Here is a 22,340-nt window from a genome sequence, read left to right on the forward strand (position 1 = left end):
TTTATTTCTGAGAAGTACTTTAATACACAAGTTGTACATTTCATACCAAGAATTCATTCTCCCAGCTGACAACTGGATCATCTTCCCTCTTGGGAACTATAAATTACAAAATGTCCAAAAGACTGAGGTTTCCAAGCACTCTACTAAATATTATGTGCACAATACTGCCTGCATAATTAGCCACAATTCTTTCAGCTGGTGAAGGAAACCAGTTACCAGCTACTTCCTCTTGCCACTGATCATAAATCGATAGGAGGCCTAACTTCCTTCCAATCTTTTTTTTTCTTCATTAGCAGTTATGGCTAAAGCTACACACTGACTACTTCTACTTCTTACAGACAGTTACAGGGATATGTACAGGATATGTAGAAATGTCTAAGTGCCAAATCCAGCAAGTTTTATTAAGTGCTTTGCATGTTGCAAAATTTCAATTCAAAGTCATTTCAGCTTATTTAGTCCTTTCAGTGTTAGCAGCAGAATTTTTAGGGAAAAAAAAAATTAGATCAAATCACATGCATATTTACCAGTTAAAGAGCTGTCCTCTAAACTTAATCATACTAACTGACCTGTTAGTTTCATTTGAACATGAACCCGCTAAGGAAGGACACTAATTCTTTGTCAAAATGTACCTTTACCTTTATTTAGTTTTACTATCTAAACTCACCAGTCATTTATTACTGCTATTCCTTTTGTGAAATTTTACTGAAACGTGAAAATTTATTGTAGTATGATAGGGTTGTTTTGGTTTAGTTTTGTTTATTTTTAAAAGGTTAAAACTACTTTTGCCTTTTATGCAACACAGGTTTTGTTAGAATGGTGTTCCTAATGACATGAATTGCTCAAAGGTAAGAAAAAAGAAATTTACTAAAAGTACATATGCAACAAAATGGAAAGCTGAAGTGTCACTCTAAAGCAACTATAGAATTATACAAAATTCAGATTTTGCAAAATGCAGAGTTCACAGACTTTTTTAATAAGATTTTCTTGGGAATAATTTAGTTAAATACTCCATTAGGGAAATTACTATTTTCCGCAAAAGAAGGAAGGAGCAAGTAACGGTTCTTTACATTTCTACCCCATGGATCCTAGAAGTGTGAAGATTCATTTTGTCACTGATATTCTCCAGGTTAAGATGACAAAATCCTTAGCCCAAATTAATTCAAGACTGCTGCTAAAATACTAAATTTCCCCAAGTTGTTCCTCAAGAGAGACAATATATACAGAGTTTAAAAGAGGTCTTCCATAAACCATAGGATGTATATCTCCAGGTTTCTACTCTAAGGAAAATCCTAAAAGCAGGGATATAAATTTTTGTCAATCAGACAAGCAATAAATCTACTATGCCCCTAGAAAGTGTGTCCAAAAATACTTTATTTGCTTCAATAAATCAACAATAAATCAACAGTTGCAGGAAAGGCAGCTAAAGGACTGCTTCTTTTATGTTTACATTAATCTAAAATCAGACATTGTTAGGGAATCACTGAAAAGTCTTTGGGGCATTTGACAAAGACCACTGGAAGAAAGAAGATAGTGTGGGATTTCAAGTAGCAAGTGATAAGCTTCAGGCTAAATTTTTGAAAACCGCATAGAACAAAGGGTTAAAATGTAACCATAGCCTTTTCTTTTTTTTAACAAAATAAAATAAAACAAACAAACAAAACCAAAGCAACAACTGAAGGACTATGGCTGTGTCAGTTAGCAACACATCTCTTACAGGCAACAGTGTCTCCACAACTTTACATTGTATATACCCACCCTCAGTAAGAATTTGTGCTTCCAAGTTGACGGCAGTACCCAGGAAATCCAACATAAAAAAATCCCCGTTCTCTTTCTGATAAACTCTGGAAAGCTACTGCCAATGCCAAATTCAGCATTTTCATGTATACATAGGGGCTGTATGGTATTAATAAAATGTCAGTACCTATTGTTACTACAACAGAGAATGCATGCCTAACCTTTGGAAATTATTTCAAGACTGTACACTTACAAAGTCAGTCCAGTACTCCCCACCCTTATTTTACCTTGAGGTTCACAAATTCTCTGCAGTAAGGCCTGCTCTGGGGTACCAACAGAAAACAGTCTCCTAAAGGTACTACCTTTTTTCCCCATTCAAAAGGAAAAACCGTAAGCATTGTTTTGATGACCACTGGTACATGTAAGTATTACTTTCAGCTCAATACTCTAAGCCAAAAGTCAACTACCTGTGATACAGCTGCAAAAGATGGTCTTGACTGAAGCATAAGGCTGTTACTTTGCAGCTGGGAAAGAGAAAAGCTCCGCCATTGAAAGAAGAAACAGAAGTAAGAGCAGTAATCAGTGCCTCAGAAAGCAGCAAGAGCTCACCGGTGCCTGAGGATACCTTGCTGTCCATGGGACTGTGCTTTAGTCTCACTGAATTTTTCTCAGCATTCTCAATTTCCATTCTGACAAACAGAAAATCTGGCAACTCCTCCATCTTAGAAGACCGCAACTGTTGTGTTTCAGTTTAAACTAAGTGATCGGCACTAAAACAATTCACTATCAAATATGATACAGGCAAAGCATACACTCAGCAAGAGATCAAGTATATCCCATCATGTGCAATTTAAGGTAACCAATTCCTCAAAAAGTACATTAAACTCAAAAAAATTAGCTTTGTGCCACCAACTCTGACAAGTTTTTAATGTGCCATAAAAGAATTAGAGCTTCTCTAATTTGTACAAAGAATTTTCTGAACTGCAATAAAACCATATGCAAGGGTATACACAGGTGCACCATTTGAAACAGCCAGTTACACACAACTGCAGACTACAATTGGATATAATCTCTGGTTTGAGATTTGAAGTTCAAGACTTTGTAACATTTTTAAACAATTCCTATAGACTGCCTTATTTCTGACCACTTGCATTTCCCTTCCTCCCCCCCAGAGGAGAATCAATACAGTTGAGGGGTTTTTGTTCACATGCTTGTATGAGCTTCAGTGGTACTGAAAAGAATATTATCAGAAATGCAGAAATCCTTCAGCCCTAGTTTGCTTGTGTCAGCCCCATAAAAATACCAAAATAACACTGCAAACTTTTTACACGAGATTCTGGCGTACATGGCATGCATAGCACAGTATAAATGCTCTGAGGAAACCTTTGTTCAAGCTGCCATACCATTCTCTTAAGCCTAATTTTCTAGCTTTTCCTTACTACAGTCACTCAAAACAGGCTAAGCTCTCCAAAGTCAGAGTTTAGAGAGGCTTCACACAGAACAGGTCCACTAAACAGGTCTTCTGTTTACAAGCTCTCTTAAGTAACAGCTGTATAATCCACCACACATGGGCCTGGGAAACATTTTTACACATTCTGCATAAAATAATCACAGCAACGCAAAGTTCATACTAAAACCTAGTTGATAGCCAAAGCAGCTCCACCAACTATTCTGCTAGGAAGTACCACACGTTTCTACTTTTCTTCCTTTAAGAAGGTTGCTTATGTTGTTCGCAATCCTGTAATTTCAAGATGTAGCTGTTTTATTTTCCCTCAGAATAATAATCATCTGACTCACAAGTAAAGCTAAAGCAGCAGTTCTGTTTGTCTGCTGTAGATGCACACTGATCACAAAGTGGGTCATACAGCTAAAACCATGACAGACTCACAACAGACAGCAAGAGCAAGTTATGTCATACAAAGATCTGCCAAAAAAGGGCAACTATTAAAACATTGCTTTGGCACAGCTTTATATTAATGCTTGTCACTTATTTCAGAGATTTGTTCAAGATTTGCCAGCCTTTGGTGTGAACAACTCAAAGAACTGAAAGAGGTGATGGGGGTTTGTACCAAATCTATCCTCCTCTCAGCCCACTACAAGATACCTCTATTCATATGAAGGTGTGGTGGTGAGAAACAAGGGTAGGTCCTAGAGGCAGGAGAGGAAAGCAGAACAGGGAGGGAATTGGCTTGAGGAAGACACAAAGGTAGTAGAAAATTAGAAGCAACTCACAGTACAGTCTTTAGAATGAGGGGATGCAGGAGGGAAATTCTGCTTCCACTACCCCAAAAAACAGTATTGGAGAACTGCAGTAGCTTTCTTATTGTCTGCTAAGAAGCAGCAAGGATTGAAAGGAATTCCTGGTACCTTATTCTGACACCCACTGTGAATTCCAGCAACGTTTTGTCTCTGCGCGTCCGTTAATTAGCAACTGAAGCATGATAATCTGAAGCACCGAAGCTGACTTTTCTGCAGTAGACAAACATAGAACCATAGAACAGGAAAAAAAAAAAAGGAGTTTACAGGGAAACAAAGTACACTTGCACACTGAAAAAAAAAATTTAGGACAAAGAAATAACTCCCAAACACAGGTGACTGCCTCACACCATGAATGAATTCTGCTGTTGGCAGTGACAGATGTACAAACGGTGAAGACTTCCTTAAATTAATTCACTTTGCGATTACCAAAAAACCAAAAAGAATGACATAATTTTCTGCTATAATTTTCTTAAGATTTATACCTACTGAAATACAGATGCAGCAACACTGAAGTGATGGACACCTTGTAACGTTCTCCTAGCTTTAAGATGACATGTAGCACACTTGCAGCTTTCTTCTTCACACATGAAACAAGCTCCTCCACAGGCAGTCACTGTTTGCACTAAACTAAGTTCATCAGGTAAAAAATAAGTGCAGCAGAGGAGTTAGCTTTCTAGCTGGCAACACACAGGATACACAAACCAATGAAATATTTAAAACACAGCACACTGTATTACACATATAATTAATTTTTCATTTCAAGTTTATTAAAACTTTAGCAGTACAAATGATCCAGGTTTAGATTATCAAAAGACCAAACTGAAGTCCACATCTTAAAAAAAGGCGTTCCCCAAAATGTCTCTAAAATTTTGAGACAACGGAAACATTAAGTCCACAAACTCATCCATGCCTGTCATCATCTGTTCCAGGACTTGTTTCATGATCAGACTTTTTATCCTTATTAGGGGCATGATCTCTTTCCTGACTCTTAGATTTTTGGTTTATTTCTTTTTCTGCTGATGATGTGGTCTCTTCCTTTTCTTTACTGCTGCGTGAGTATGTTTTTTTTGATTCTCTCTCTTTGCTACTTGGTCTCTTTTTTGAGTCTGGACTTCTGTCATGATCTCTACTAGACTTCTTGTCTTTACCAGATTCAGGACTGCTACTTTCACGGCTTTTTGAGCGCCTCTTCCTTTGGCTTTCAGTATCATTCCTTTTATATGAGCTTCTACTTTCTCTATTTGAATACCTCTCTCTGTTTCTGCTTTGACTTTCCTCTCTTTCAGAGCTCCTTGATTCTCTCCTCCTCCTATTTTCTCTTCCTCTGTATTTATCTGGTGTACCTCTCCTTTCTCTGCTTCTTGATCTTCCTCTTCTTCTTGTCTCTCTATCTCTATTCCTTGAATAGTCCTTACTTCTACTGCGATCTCTGTCTCTGCTTCTTGATCTTCCTCTCCTACCCCTATCTCGGCTTTTGCTTCTGTCCCTTGTTCTGCTGCTGGAACTATGTTTTCCTCTAGCATGCTCACGCTCTTTGCTTCTTGACTTTCGTTTCTCCCTGTCTTTACTCTTTCTATGATCTTGTTCATTATTTCTTGAGCTTGCTCTTTTATTTCTCTCTTTGCTCCTACTTCTTTCTTTATCTCTCCCTCTAGAATCATAGCGCTTTTCTTTTTCTCTGCCTTTCTCATGGTCTCTCTCTTTGCTTCGTGATCTTACTCTCTTTTCATCATGTCTACTGTGCTTAGAGTCTCTTTCTTTACTTTTTGATTTCTCTCGGCTTTTACTATGGCTTCTGGATTTAGCTCTTCTCTTGGCCTTGCTTTTGTTATGCTTGTCATCTTTTTCTGAATTCCTTCTTGTTTCCCTGTCTTTACTGCTGGACTTGTGATCTTTTTTCTTCTCTTTTTCCTCTCTTCTGCTTGGACTTTCAGAAACTTGTCTGTGGTCTGGCATTTTTCTCTCTTTTCCTCTTCCTGGGCTTTTTTGATTATCTTTCTTGTTTTCATTTATTTCACTCCTTGGAGAGAGAAAGATATTTTTTTTTTTTAAATTCTTAATTCTCCCCACACAAAAAAATTAAATTAGAAGCAATTTAGGTTTTCACTTGAAACTTAGCATCACATTAAGTCATCTATATCAATAACTACATATTTACAGCAGCATTATTAAAATCAGACAGTTAGGTAAAAGTGCTCTGCTTTTTTTGGAAGTAACTAATTAAAAAATCTAAGATGACAGTATTAATATACAAAAAAAAAATTCAATGCATATACTCAGGAAAGAAAAAACCTTACTTGTCCCCTTTTATCCATCTTTCTCCACTAGACACTCTCATTCTTTGAGCTCTCTGCATTTCTTGCCTCCAATGTGGAGGAGTTTCACTGCGTCGGAATCGATCTCTCGACCTGGATCTGGAAGGTGTCCGATAACGCTTGAGAGGAAAAAGAGAAAACTGAGTGTAAGTTTGAACTTCACATGCTCTGATAACTAAAAAAGATCTTTATCCCTGGCAGCTAATTCTACATAGCGCCTAACATGATACTTCACCAAGTTCACATCGACAAGTTATTAACTTGCTGAGAACTGTATCTGACATTCAGCTATTGCAAGAATACGAAATATCTGATTAAATAACTATTTTTAAGGGTAACCTCTATTTCAGGATTTTTGGACTCTGCTGAGAGGTCTTTTCCTGTGGCCTTTAATTAGTACAAATGCAACACACCTTTCTAATAATGAAATTCTTCTTAGTTATAACAAACACAAAAAGAAACTTCACACTTTTAAGATTTTAAGGAAGATTTTTAAAGGAAGAGAGACTTCTATTACTAAAAAAACATTTGCTACAAGTAGTGCATAGGATTTGGCTTCATAAAATCAGAAACAATCCAACAGCTCCCCCCTGCCAAAAACAGGAGGTCTTGCCCACATTCCTGGTACTGATGTTGTACTGGTTCTGGTATTCACTAGATCCCTGAGTTAATTCCATTCACTAATTCTTTTTCCATCCCTCTCTCCTTCAAATAATTAAGAAATTAATTTAATTTTGTTGTCTTCCTACAAGTCTCAGTCCCTGAATCAATTATAATACACCTTAATATCCTGCCGTTTTTGTTTGGTTAGTTGTCTTTTTTTTTTTTTTTTTTAAAATCAACTATCCTTATGATAACACCATCAGTAACACTGTGCTACCACCTTGTTTAATTTGCAGAACAGACTGTAAGCATTTACCCTTGGTCCTCTTCCTTTTATTTTTCTTCCAGATCTGGTCACTAACAGCCTCCTCTGATATGTTGACTGTGAGTTCGATAGATTACTGAAAGTAATTAGAAAAGAAGTATTATATTGTTTATGACACCAAAGAAATAAGAAAGAGAAAACAAAGCCAATTTTAAAACATCTTCAGATATTAAACTAAATGAAAACACATATTTAATTTTTTTTATTATTATCAGTGCAGATAGTAAGAACCACACAGCAAAAACTTCAGATTTTGTTTCCACAAAATATTTTACAAGATTCCCATTTTTTCCCACTTTTGTAATATAATAAATCACACATTCAGACAGGACAGTGCCAATAAATTCTAAGTAAAATTGCAATGAATTTCACTTTCCTTTTCTTGAATGAGCCACTTAAAATTTTTCCTTCACTAAACCATTTTCCAAGACTTTGTCCTGTGTTCTAGGACAAAGACAACATTTGCAAGCAAACTGAAAAATCTGTTTTTCATCCATTAATGCTCACAACATGGAATTGTTTAACATGGAAAGGGCTCACTTAACCTTAGAATTCTGAAACAGTAATGTGACCATGCCACTGTTGGCACGCAGTCAGACTCAAAACTGACATGTTACCTTTCTCTTTCCTTCTCTCGGCTTTTCCTCTCTTTTTCTTTCTCATCTACTTTAGGAGGGCTTTTCCTCATCAGAAACCGGTTTTCAGGTACAGGAGGAATTTCTTCAGGACGGACAGTAGACAATGGCTGTGCTTCAGGGTTTTCATCTTCACTTTCACTGGATGAACTTTATTTTGGTAACAAAGAGAAATTATACTTGAAGTGAGTTATCTGGATGAAGGAAGACTTTTCAATCCATTTAATTCAGTATCAAATGATACCTCAAGAAACTCAGGAAATAGCTCTAATTCATAAGCAACTTTTCCCCTACAGTACCTTTGCTTCAGAATGTACAACTGCATAGATTTCTGACCAACAATTTTAATCTACAAAATCCAGTGGTGCAACACTGAACATACATTGGCTCTCTATTTAGATACAGCTTTAAAAAATAAATCTATTTTCTTTTAAAAACACTATCAGGAGAGTCAAATTAAAATTTTACACTGGAACATGTAACTGGCTATAAACTACCGTAATTCGCAGCAGCTGGTACAAACAAACTTGTGAAAATGACATCATTCCACAGAAAAAACGTTTAGGCAGCATTGCCCTAAGTGAACATTTCTCACATTTTACGGCTAGTGTAGAAAAATGCAACTAGCACTGACACAACTTGTATCACTAGACAAGCTATAAGCAAAACTATTACATTAGAAAAAACATTTTCAGAAGCAAGAGTGCCTTTGGAGTTGTATTATCTTCCAGCAAAGCTGCAAGACTTTTGACTATCAGACAAATAAAGTTAGCATATTAATTTGTTTAGTATTGCTTTTATCCCTGCATACTACATTCTTCCAAGTCCCACTAGATGTAATTTAAACTGAATTGTACAGAAATGTAACTTTTCAAGCCAAATATACTAAGTCTTAGTCCACTCCTTCACAAGCTGCAGCAGATATGCATGTGGACACTGTCCTTTGTCAACAAATTGTAAAAAATTAAGCTCGCATACGGAAACCGTGTCACAAACCTCAATGCAGCTCTTTCACTAGTTACAGAATACTATTCTGTAGTTATAGGACAAGAAAATGGTGCTGTATGGTGCATGTGTAACAAACCAGTAACAACAACAACAAAAAATGACCTTTTTTTGCTTTTCTTTCTCTTTTTCTTTTCCTTCTTATGTTTCTTGGAGTTCTTCTTGTGTTTCTTTTTTCGTTTTTTAGATTTTTCTTCTGAAGCACTCTCAGAATCTGATGATGAATCAGAAGATGATTCTGAATCACTTGAACTTTCCGAGTCACTAGATGAGGAAGACGACTTGTGTCTTTTCTTTTCTTCTTTCTTGGCTTTAAGTCAGAATAGTAAAAACACATTTTAATATCAAACACTTCTAAATAAATGTCAGAAAAATCAACCTATGCAGTATCTGCCTGAGTTTCTTATAATTGCATCATGAGACTACATCATCAAAACACTTAAGAACAAATTACAGTTTTGAAGAAAACATTGTTTCTCCCAAGTACAACAAAAATGTCTATGCACAAGATTTCTAACATACTGTATTTATAGTATCAATTCATGCTGGAGAGCTTGTAGAATCATGTAAATATCCAGACGATGTTTCATACAACCTAACCTACATATGAAGAATTGTTTAGTATTTGCTTAGAGAAAAATTTATATAAAGACTTACTATAAAATCTATTCAAATCACAAAGAAGTTTTGAAACAGAAAATAAGTGGCATAGACTAATCTGTAACTCACTGAATTTAGCTTAGAGGGAAGATTCAAACAACCAACCTTCTTGCTAAGTGAAACCATGCTTAAAGAACAGTCCTAATCCTCCAGCTCATTCTGTGTTGTTGAGAGCTTTTGTTTATTTATTTGGAATTTTTAACAGAAAGGTACAAATAATAAGCATCCAGTATGAAAAGGACCCCTGCTAAAGAGAAGACTAGTCCTTTATTACCTGTTTCATCATTTCTTGCATGGCTGCTGGAGCTGCAAATCAGCAACTTAGTGGCAATCTGCTTTTAGTCTGACAGAAGTAATCCAAGAACAAACAGATTTTTGTGCCTTGTAACTGATCTGAGACCTACTTGAACTGCTAAGAGCGATTCAAGTATTGTTTCAGTATTGAAAGAAAAAGCACAATAAAAAACATACTATAAAAAGTTCACTAAAGGAATGCTTCTGATGCTTCAAGTAAATCAGTTAAATGGTATGAATACTCAAGTGCATTATGCAATTCTTCTCCTTTGTGAGGCTACTCCTCACAAAATGAAAGGCTCTATCCAGAAAACCCGAAAGAGCTGACTGGTTTGCTTCAGACTGCTGTAGTTGACTTTTCTAATTAGCATCAAATATTATTTTACTTTGCCTTGGCAAATTGTCAAGACAACACATCATTCATGACAAATCACAGGCACAGACAGAAGAAACAGGACTTCCATGACATTCATATAGACACCTTGAGGCAGAGGAAACTTTTGGATAAAGATTAGATCTGGTAACTGCCCTTCTGAATACACAAGTGGTTATTTAATGCAACAATGTATCCAAACATTTGGAATTATGCAGATTAGATTCTCTAATACTTAGCAAGTATTAGGGTTGAGTTGGCTGACTCTGGAGAGTTAGCACTAGATGTCTATAACTGCAATCATGAGCTCAGAGTGGAAATTCTCAAATTCAACACCAACTTGATCTAATTTTTGCAAAACTGCACGACAGGAGGCAGCAGTTTTTCAAGGATGATCACAAGCAGTAAAATTTACATAAAACTTCTTGCTAAACTTGTCAGAGAAGAGAAGAGAATAAAAACGAGTCTTGGGGATAATGAGTCTTAGTACTAGAGATGTATTGTCAGTAATAAGCTAGTATTTCCTATCAACTTCACTTTTCATTTGGGCTAGGATGATAAAAATCAGTGAGGACAGATCCAGTTGTCCCAACCACATTTCTAGTTGCATTTCAGACAGCTTTTTTACAGCAGGTGATATGCCATGGGAACTTCATACTGCCTCCCAGAAACTGGACATAACTGGATGTGCTTTAGAGTACCAAATTTAGGTATGAATGTATTACATCACATCAACTACAGACACAGACAGCTGTGGGTTCCTAATGGAGAAAAGTCAGCATTTCTCAGAGAAGCGACAGTTATGCTCTCATTCATAGAGTCATCACTTAATATTAACTTCTGTTCTGTATATAGCTATTGCAAATAAAACAGTAACATTTCAAATATATGAAGCTGTGGTATTTTACTCCTGTTGATCCATCTTCTCATCTACCATGTGTAGATGGTACACTTTCTGCCTGGAGACTGTGATGCATTGATGTTCTACATCTATCAGCAGCCTTCAGTATTGTTCCAATATTTTCATGACAATATCCATAATGAAAGCTAAGGCAGTATTGTTATCTATAGCAAAGTATCAGCAGGTAGCATTAGCTCATCTATGTAAGCCAACGACTCTTTTGCAGTAATCCAGTATCCTACTGTGTCAGGTCTCTCCTTCACAATGCAGTGGTAAGAGACTGGTGAATGATCTCCTCTTCATAGTGCTGCAGAACACCTGATTCCAAGAGAACTGGCTGAGATAAAAGATCAGGATGATAGGAAGCTAGCTGGGACTTAATTCAGGTAACAGTGGTTCAGATACATGGCATAGAAAAATCTCAGCAGAAATAACTAAGTACAGCATCTTGGCCTTTTTGTGGTCACACTCTTTATGGATACCTTTTTGTTCTTCATGCACTACTGAACCCCCACACTGGTGCAGTGGATGAAATGTAAGACCATCACAGTTAAACTGCATTAATTTTTCAGATTAGCATCACAGACACAAGTCACACCCAGATGGGGGACTACACTACAGGGAATTTTTTTACATGGTGTTTTTGGTTTGTTTATTTGACACAGACTCACAAATACCTTATAACTAACCAAAACATGATCTCTCTGCTTCACAGACTGTATTAGTCTTTTGGTCATTACTGGGTGCTGTATAAACTAGCAGGTTGTCTTATCCTTTCAGGACAGCCTGCTGATTGGAATCAGCTGCTTCTCATCAGATATTTTTTAAGAGCTTCTTGCAAAATGCTTCCTGTTGGTCCAGACTAAAGCACCCAGTCTCTTTTCTCAATGTTCTCTTTGCTTGATATTCTTATTAAAACACTGTAATTTAATAAAAAAAAATCTCTGTAATATTCTGGATCAGTTTTAGACTGTCCAAATATATGTAGTGTAACAAGTGCTGGTATTTTTTCCCAGTTTTAAATCACCTTGGTGTTCAGAGTCTTTTGCATGCATCTTGCTTTAATTTCTTGCCACAGATTCCTATGACTGCTTTCACTGCTTATGGACTGTCCCACTCTTTCTTAATGGCAATTATACACAGTAATCAAGTCCTCAGAGACATCCTTTACCGTACTTGACTCTCACTGATTAGATGACATTATTACTGTGAGGAGTCTTGTATCACAAATGCCTCTGGTCATAGGTGTTTCTGCAGAAAAGCAACCTACCACACAATTGCAACAGCAAAGAAAGGGGGAAAGAAAAAAAAAAAAAAAAAAAAAAAAAGGCAGCCAGCTCCAGTTTCACTATGAACAGTTGCAGCTAAAGCCAAAACAGTTTAGACCTAATGGCCAGTTCACTAGGATAATTTAAAAAATTAATTAAAAAAAAGTAAAAAACAGTCTGGAATAGAAAAGGCTGAAAAAAAACTGTTCAAAACAAGCAGCTGAGAGAAAGAGGGCTGACAATGACGTGTAACAAGCCTGCAGAATAAATGAGTACTCAGGAGTTGAATGGGTAAGAAAGAGGAAAGGGAGAACAAATGAATGAAAAATCCAGACTACCTTTCTAGGACTGCTCTTACACCAAAGAGATTATAACTCCCTAAATGCTGAACTTTGTACTCTGTATCAGTGCTTGATGATTTGTTCTGACACTTTTTCCCCCTTTAAAAAACAAACAAACAAAAACAAACAAAAAACCCTGGACTGATAGAATGATCTAATTACAACAATGTTGTTCACTGATGAATTATGAAGGCAGCCATAATCTGCCTTAATTACAAAAGGCACACTTTTAGGAGCAGCGATTCTACAGCATCATCTACAACATCAATAGAGATCATGAACCAAATCTTACACTGCTCTGTGCAGAAACTCCTAGAAGTACACTTTTCATGAAAAATCTTGCAGGTTCTTGCTAAAATCTGCCCAATGCACAAAGCTGTTTAATTTTTTTGGTTTTGAACCAGAACGTCAGTGTCTTACGTTCTTGAAAGCATCCAAGCTATTCCTTTGATTAACCGAAGTCATAATCTCCAACAACACAGCCAAGCTACTGCAAAACTTTGTCAATTGGCATCAAACTCCCATTTGTCTTTAAGAAAATTAATGTTACTTGTTCCACATGTTTTCTTGAGAATTCTATTAGTTTAGCTAGTCCATAATGACCTTTCTAAATGCTTAATACTCATCTTTTTGCCCCTTTTTTTTTTCTCCTCCCCTCATGCAACTTTCTGGATTTTCCCTGATACTGTAAAGTCATCATTTACTCATCCCTAAATAAATCTCATTATTCTCCATAAACAGATAGATTTGCTTCCTTCATAAAGCACTTCATCTGGATACTCACCATGATACCATGCCTACCAGACATGCTTATACAATGCATTAGTTTAAGCCACCCTTGCTGTTGTAATGCACCCTCCCACTGAAATTTGGCATTTTATTTCCCTCACTGGAAGCCGCCTTATTCCTTTGTCTTAACAGTAAATTCTTAGAAGCAGCCTCCTCTGGCAAATTCCTCATATTTCACAGTACCAGTTCCCTTTTGCCTTCCACAGTAACAGATCCTTTGTCAATGATTTTCAATGACACCGCTCTCCTCCCAGAAACTGCTCCTCCTATCTGGATTACCTATCTTCTTCTAGATATTGACAGTCCAAGGGTCTCTCCTGCTCCACTTGTCAATTTTGGACTGCAGCCTGGCAAATTTCTTTCTGATGTGATGACAAACGGCTCCTATCTTAACTGCCTCAGGTCAACACAGTTGTTTCCATGTTGTGCATTTAGCAAATTTCCAGCCATACTACCACCTCTCACAGTAGTGGCAGATTTCCCTTTGCAGGTCCTACAGAGAAGTTTTCCCTTTCAATACCATGATTCTCCATTTGCCAAGATCTCCATCATGGTCCATGTTCATCAGCTTGGCTCTGCCTTACTGCCTATGAGGGCCCACATGTCCCTATAATCAGCTCTGCTCTCTACCTGCCTGATCTTGGTACCTGTAAGCCCTTGTTGTCCAAGCACTCCTGATGCCCTCATCTAGTACTGTGCCTTACAGCCCACTGAATGGGTTATGCCATTGTTCTGGCATTAGTTACCCTTCATGGCACACCATATCAGCTACAAACAGCAGTCTGTCTTCAGGATCCCAGCAGTACTGAGGCAAAAAAGTACAAGGACACAGATAGTCAGAACTTTCCAGAAACGTGTTCTCTTTTAGGTAAAGTTAAAGCAAAACAAAACAAAACAAATTAAAAAATAAAAAAATCCATCAAAACATTTTGCATTTGTTTTATTCATTCTTTTGATGACAAGTACTTCAAAACTCTGCCTAATGGTTTTCAGTTAAGACTGGTGCCAAAACTTCAATTCAGTCTTCAGTTTCAAATGCCTACAGTAGACTGAAAAAGGGAGTGCAGCAAACCAAGGAAGACATATACAGAGTACCTCATGCACTAGCTTCACCCATTCTGCATCTGTATGGTTTTATTTTATTCTTTGATCTATGCCACCTGTGCGTTTTCTAGCTGATACAATTCTCTTGGGTACTGTTCAGAAAAACAGAATTAAGTCCTAACACACAGGATGACTTACCAGTTAACCTAAGAAGTTCTAGAATCTTTGAGAAGTCAGAAGCCATTAAATAACTTTGCTTGGAATTCTGAGGTACTGAAGACATCACTTCAGACTCCAAAGTCACTATGCTAGACATCACAACAGGACTGCATTTAGACGTCACAATAGGATTGCATCAAAAAGGAAAAGAAAAACTAAAATGATCATGTCTGAATGGCTGTTTTCTTTAGACCAAAGAAACAGTTGTTCTTGTCTTGTGCTTCAATATTCATGTCACAACCCTTCACAGTATGTATCAGCAGAAGGTGCTATGAATAAGAAAAAGCACGATGATCTCTATCAAAGTTCCTACCAAACACACATCCTGGGTTTTCTCTACTAAGATTCTCCAGAGTGACAGCAGCATCTTAGATTGAGGCTTGTTTTGTATGAGAGGCAGAATAATCTCCCATGGATGAGCCATGTCCAGCTCTGGAATGGCAGAGCAAGGCACCCCTTCCAGAAAGAAAGGCAGGTTCTGGCATACTGCTGTTTAAGAATATACTTTAGAGTAACTTTAAGAGGGTATTCTGGTAAAGGGTAATTCCAGGCCTTTCTACTCTAAGGGCCTGTTCTGAAGATTTACCTGTAAGAAACTTGAAATAAGTTCAATATCTGCAAAAAAAGAAAAAGCAGCAGTTATCAAATAAAGTCAGACTGCCATCAATTTTCTTAAGGTAGCACTCTAGTTTCTATGAGCCAAGTGCTTGCCAGATTTGTACTGAAGTTCATCTAGTATATGGAAATCCAAGATCTGAGCAGCTTTGAAGAAAGAATATACAACGTCTCTTTAATGTCTTCTGCATGAACACCTTTTAGATATTTTAGGAGACAAACTGTACTGAAATGTTCACCTTTTCACCAGCTGGCCCTCCATGCATCACAGGTAAATTCCTAAATATTTTTATAAGCAATCAACGGTGAAGAAAAGCAGTAAAATTACCTCCTGTGTAAGTGTACAGTTCAACTTTACCTTTCGCCTTTGGAATTAACTCTCCACAACTCAGTATGCGTACTTCAGCATATGGTTTACTAGATGCATCTGTTTTCTGGTTTTCTATTTCTCTCACAACTTCCTGACCTGAGATGACTTGTCCAAAAACAACATGATGTCTGAAGAATTTAAACAGAAGTAAGAATTCTTAGTACTTAATTTTCTCAAGGCAGTTCCCAAACAAATGTAGTAAGATAAAAGATATTTACCCATCTAAGTGAGGTGTAGGTTTAGTTGTTCTGTCGTTTCCAGATTTTAATTTAAAGAGAAAGACAAAGTCGGTATTAGTGGAAGGCAGTCAGCATTTGAAGCATGTCATATACACATATGAAGGCAAAAGTTATTTTGAGTGAACTAGTAAAATTTAACAAAACAAGTATATATTAAGTTTGCATGCAGTTAAATGTATTTAATATTTTATACATTAAACTACCTACTCATGTCATTATCACATTTTACTGAACAAGCACATACGTTTTTAGTTATTAAATCCTATATGAGGATGCTAAGTATTCTGTTTAGTAAACTATATAAATACTACCAGGAACAGGTATAAAATTTAAGGCAACTGTCTCAGAGCAGGAAAGCTGCAAATAGCCTTCAATACATTAGAAAATAATGGAAGAAATATGGAAAAAATATCTGTACATACAGATTATGTGATATGAAAGTCAAATTAACTTTCTTTTGGCTTTTCCCTATTCCAGCATTACTAAGACATACAGATGTCAGTCACAGCAGAAGTAAAAAACTGGGATAATTACAGTAATGAACAGTGAGAAATTCCAAAATAAGGGCCTAATGTGAAATGACATCCACAACTCACATGTTAGTTAAAATCATAAAACATGGCTAAGAGTGATGCATTTCAAAAACGTTTTCTGTAGATAAATTAGATTTGAGAAAAGTCTACTGCAATGTTTTTTAAGAATTTAAGTTTTAACTGTAAATGAGACTGCACTGGAAAGTTATTTTGTGACCAACAACACCCAACCAAAACCCTACCCCTCTACTACTTTTGAGAACCCCTAGAGTTGCTCCACCCCCTTCTGACAATACTGATTAAAAAAAAACCTGTAAGAGATCTACAAGGAACTAACAGGTCTGCTTTATTGCCCAAGTCAGAACACAGCTACTGAAAACTACCAAAAGCTCTTCTGCAGAGTCATTAAGCACTAAACAAAAAAGCAATTAATAGTCCAGTTCCCAAAAAAGTACATTAAGAAAATGGCTACTTCGATGCAACTTTGTGAAAAGCCATCAACTTTGGGTTTGCACAGGAGCTAGTTTTCAATATTTAAAAGGATTCCCTTTACAGCTTACAAATGGCAAACCACACACACATTTCAGGACAGTACAATACTTACATGAAGAACTGTGAACCATTTGTATCTTTCCCTCTGTTAGCCATTGAAAGGAGAAATTCTTTGTTGTGCTTTACAGCAAAGCTTTCATCTAAAGAAAGTGTTTTCAGTTACTTTAAATACATCACAATGCTTAGATAAATGCTACAATCTAAATGAATTCATCCTTATTAAATAAATATGCTAGTCACTTGCATAAAAAGTTATATTAAAAATAGATTCAAAGTAACAGCTATTTTAAAAACATGTAATTCCTTCCATTCAAAATAATGCAATTAAATTGGAAAAAAATATGAATGAATTGTTAATACCCTGAGGAAAAAACCTGAGTATTCTTGTTCAAGAGATTTGTTTCCTACTAAAAATAGCAAAGGCCTCATCATTTTAAGACACTGTTCTTTCTGTTCTGAACATACTGATCCTTGTCTCTCTGGAGCAGAAGTTTTTCAGCTGTGCATTAACTATTAGGAAACGTCTCATTTTCAGGCAGTTTCTTGTTTTATTGTTTTTTTTAATACACATAGGTATCCAGTTTGACCACAGTCCCAAACCACTTCTGTTTGTCAGACATACAGATGAACTTATCAAGCCTGCCATTAAGAAAGTAAGTTTAACTTGAATGAATCCTACTTCTGATGATCAAATCATTGCAATCGTTCAAACTGAATCCAAATGAAACTGCAAACTGTAATTACTATTCCTCATTTTTCATTTCTGTAGCATATTAACACATCTCCCTCCTTTCCCCAAACAGAAAAAAGGCTGTTGGGGGATCCAAATTCTTCAGAAAGGGACATTTGCTCAATGTTGCTTAAATACAGAAGGCATTACAAAGACATGTACTACCTACTACCTGTAATGCTAAGGTTTCACATCACACAGTGTCACTAGTGGTGCAAGGGACAGTGCCATTCATCACCCAGTCACCTGCACAACTTCTATCTGGCATAGTATCAAGACCAGTCTAATCCTATGGTGACTTGGTTAAGGAATGCAAAAAAGAAGAACTCCTGTGAATTCAGTTTCACACTGTGGCTGAGCTGAACAGCCATCCTGCAAGTGCTAGAAGATAAGTAGAGGTTTTGCTCCTTCTACCTCCCTCAACTATACATTTCCTCAAATGCCACTAATCATTTGCATTGGTTGTGATGATTGACAAATTATTGAATTGGGTCCACTCACTAATACAGAAATAAATACTTTTTTTTTTTCCCCTGAAATAATCTTTAAACATTTAAGCAAGTTGAATAGCTGGAAGTTTGACGTGAATGACTGTCAGTGCAAGGTAAGACCTCCTTCCTGTTTTGGCAGCAGCAAACCACTGATTCAACTCAAGGTCTAATATAAAACTGCAGCCTGGTCCTACTAAAATAGTGAGTATCTCTTTTGCTTATTTGCTGCAAGCAAGAGCAAATATTAAAAGAAAAGCATCAGAGAGGAGGAAGGAGCATAACTATTCCTGCTGGTGGCAGCCAGCCATCACAGGGGTTTAGGTGTGACACAAACACTGCCTCAAGAAACAGATGCTCTACCACGTTCTGGACAAACATAGGCTCAGAAAACACACTGGAGTGCAGAACAGGTACCTCTTCTGCAACACTGACTTAAAAAAAAAAACAGGACTGTGAGAAACTGATGGCCTTTCTATCATTAATTGCTCTTGGGTTCAAGAAAGCAGGGCTTCATGTTTTATTTTAAATGAACATTTATAAGGAAACCTGACTTCATCACACCTTTGTCCTTTTCACTGCAAGGAAAGACAATTCCTAATTTTTAGCTAGCTGGTCAAGCCTTAAATACTCAAAAGCAGTTATAAAAATGTAAATGTGGTAAAATTGACAAATTTCAAGGCGTTTGTGTTTCATTTTTCATTCATTAAAGAGGTTCATACCTTAAAAGCAAAATAAAATAACCTAAATTGGACAAAGGCCTCTAAGACATCTTTAAAAAAAAAACAAACCAACAAAACAATGGAGTTCAGGTTTAACAGAACCACGACTACAAAATGTAAAGGTGATTACCTGTAATAATACCAATAGACTGCTGAAACTCTTACCTTCAAAAAAGCCCCCATAAATGGATTCTCCTCCCCTGCCATTTCCTTGAAGAGAAGTGACATTTACAACTCAGTGATTAAGAGTCTCATTATGAAGGTGTTTCATAATACAAAATGCTGATCCAGCTGCATACAAGTCACTGATATGCTAAGACTATGAAGATATGCATCTTCATAGTTCCACAGTGAATTTGGAAAACAAGAAAGTATTCTCCATGTACTCTCCAACAGTCACTCTTTTATTATTTCCCAGCAGCAGATATACTTTACCTTCACATTCAAACTTTTCAATAGAAAGTACTTAGAGTACTGAGATAATAAAACAAAAGTGTTTGTATGTACATGCACATTTTTAAGTTTAGTATGTAACTTCTCATGTAAGGACCCATCATACAAAAAAGGGGGAAAAAAAAAAACAAAACAAAGAGTTGAATCAGAGTGTAAGTGATGCTACACAGAACTCCCGCAATATTCTATTATATAAGCACTAAAGTTGTTTTGTGATTCACACCGTACCTTCACTGAAGTCACCTCCTTGGATCATAAAATCTTTCACGACCCTGTGAAACAGACAACTTTTGTAATGCAATGGCTTTTGGGTGGATTTTCCTGTACCCTTTTCACCTAAAGGAGGAGAGGAGAAACAAAAAACATAAATTACTCTCTGTGCCCATAGAATCCCAAAAAGTGCTATATAAGCCCTTAATCACAATGATGTGCTAATCCCTAAAAACTTAGCTCATACGGCAGACATATACTTATAGCACCAACAAATTAATGTTTAAGAAGGCAGAGCAGAAACTACGTTCTGTCTCTACTGTTGCACTTGAAGAATTCCTTAATGACATCAGTATACGACTCTGTCTCTTCCATGCAGATTGACTGAAATCAAAGTCAGTTTAGGTTTGAGTCTAAGTGTCGTTGCTCAGAAGCATGGAAGACACACTCAGCTCTTCAGCTACAACATGACAAGGTTAAGGTACCATAAAAGCTCATAGTAAAAACAAAGAGGCAGGGGGGAAGAGGAAGAGTCTTGTCCCTTCTCTGCTAATGATTACAACTTCCATCTTACTCTCTTATGTCAGCTCTGGTGCCCAAGACCCATACGCAGACACCTTGCTTCATCTACAATATCTACTTTCCCTGATACCCTCGAATAGATAAGGTCTCTGCTGAGTTAGCAAGACGAATGGCTCATGCCAAGTCCTGCAAATGAATCCGGAGGTAACAGTAAGGCAATGAATGGAAGTATACTGGAAGGAAAAGGATCTCCTCCTCTCTGTACCTTCCTTATTCTGAGTTATTGAAATGGAAGCTTTTGTCAAGACCTCTCTCTGAACTATCTGTAACTGACTGATGCCACTATATGGACCTGGCTAGCCCAAAAAACCACTTTTGATAGGAAGTTTGATAAATGTGTTCCACTCCTTTGGCATATGCCTAACATATGTATGCCAGGAAAATATGGAACTGTTGATCCCAGTTTGAAATAGATAGCATACACTCTTCAAAATATTCCCCAGAATGAGTAAGAAAAATTTGAATTAATTTGCTGATCACCACTACCATAAATTCTGCCCATTAATTTTCCTCACTATCCTTGGAAAAAAAACAAAAAAAAACCCAAAAAAACCAAAAATGAAGCAAAGTAGTTCAGCACCTGAATTTTACTTTTAAGGCTAGCAGTTAAACATGAACATAGTAGTACTTGTTCCTGGCCTGACATGATGCTGAAAGACTTCAAGTAAAACATTTAAAGCATTAGCACTTCTGGTCAGTTGATAGCAGATCAAGAATGCCATGATCAACTGATAACATACAACCATTAAAATAACGACTTCAAGATTCAAATTTATTAACAGATTCTGATAATATGATTTTGGGCCAGTAAACCTAATGTTGGATCAAATAATACCTACATTCCTACAGTCATCATGAATAGTGCGAATAGTGCACTAAGTGTTCTAGCTAACTTGATATGAATGTAATTATGTACCCACATCTGATTCAGATCCTATTAGTACTGAGTAATTCAACACTAACAGCTACAGAGCTTTGACCTGAAAAACAACAGAACTGGAAGGAAGCAGAAAATGCTGAAGACAGAAAGCAGGCTGTTTACGTATTTGCAGAATTATCCTTGTGATAATACATTTAAATTCAGCAAAACTGTCATCATTTTCAAGAAAAGCATGCAGTTCACAGGACAATAATTCTGTTTGGAAACGCTTTCCGGACAGAATCTTCTCAGTATTTTGTTCAAGAAATAATCTGAATTTCAACAGGAGTGGAAATCACTGATATCAAAAGTCAACAACCCAAAAAAGCTAATTAATACCAGCAATAACTTTCAAATACTTCAGAGTACCATAAGACTGAAAATTAAGTCTGCACAGCTGACCTCTTACTGGCTACTTTTCAAGACTGGATGATGTTATATAATGAAAAGTAGTATCTATGCTAGTAACAGAAAATCAGCTTACTGTGCCTGTATTTAAAGTTGATTAGCATATGCTCTCTGCAACATACTACACCAGAGCTACAAGTGCTTCGATTCTATACCAAATATATGTAAGAAATCACCTAAATCTCTAGAAATACCCAGAATCAATGTTTTATGTACTTATTTTTGTATGTAAGAAAATGTCAGGAAAAATAATGCCAACTACAAATGATCTAATATCATATTACATTAAAGATTAGAAACAAAATTAAAAATCCACAAACCTGTGCAAAGGCAGCGAAAATTCTCACATGTCTTTGGACATACATCTGAAAACAGTTCAAAGACTACTCTTCCAGCTGGAAAAAAAAAGCCACATTCATTAGGAAGGTAATCGGTACTTGCATTACTTTTATACATACATATAAAAATTAATATCACTGAATGGATATTTTAATTTTCTTACCAGGTACGTTATTGATGGCTATGTCAAAAAAGCAACGAGGTCTCTGGACCTTTACTCCCATGGCTTCAAAAGTTTAAATACTGTAAGCGATAAAACAAAATTTAGTCTTCCTGTCATGTAGAGAAACTGTGTATAAGCCAATGCAGATTTTGCAAGTACAACAAAAACTGCAGAAAAGCAAACTTTCAAAAAAACCAGAAAGCAAGCCTAAGTACTTTTAAAGGTTCAGGAAATGCAAAGTGTTTTAGGCCC

At 36.5% G+C, this 22,340-nt stretch overlaps 1 protein-coding gene across 1 annotated transcript; it reads right to left on the reverse strand.

Annotated features, from left to right (window-relative positions):
- Positions 1-4,790: 4,790 nt before the first annotated feature.
- Positions 4,791-22,149, reverse strand: PPIG (peptidylprolyl isomerase G). Its single transcript, XM_054380800.1, has 12 exons — positions 22,089-22,149; positions 21,907-21,981; positions 19,696-19,803; positions 19,180-19,224; positions 17,127-17,214; positions 15,969-15,998; positions 15,739-15,878; positions 8,982-9,186; positions 7,854-8,021; positions 7,228-7,312; positions 6,291-6,427; positions 4,791-6,013 (listed from the first exon to the last, which is right to left on the reverse strand). The coding sequence occupies exons 1-12, from the start codon at positions 22,147-22,149 to the stop codon at positions 4,894-4,896; spliced, it is 2,262 nt and encodes a 753-aa protein (XP_054236775.1). The 3' UTR covers positions 4,791-4,893.
- Positions 22,150-22,340: the final 191 nt, after the last annotated feature.

Source organism: Indicator indicator, chromosome 5 (assembly GCF_027791375.1).
Source record: "Indicator indicator isolate 239-I01 chromosome 5, UM_Iind_1.1, whole genome shotgun sequence".
Classification (NCBI taxonomy): domain Eukaryota; kingdom Metazoa; phylum Chordata; class Aves; order Piciformes; family Indicatoridae; genus Indicator; species Indicator indicator.

Coding starts and splice junctions, on each gene's coding strand:
- PPIG (XM_054380800.1), bottom strand. CDS start 22,149: ATGGGAGTAAAGGTCCAGAGACCTCGTTGCTTTTTTGACATAGCCATC. Junction 21,982..22,088: donor AGCCATCAATAACGTACCTG/GTAAGAAAATTA, acceptor TTTTTTTTCCAG/CTGGAAGAGTAGTCTTTGAA. Junction 19,225..19,695: donor AGGAGGTGACTTCAGTGAAG/GTACGGTGTGAA, acceptor CTTCTCTTCAAG/GAAATGGCAGGGGAGGAGAA.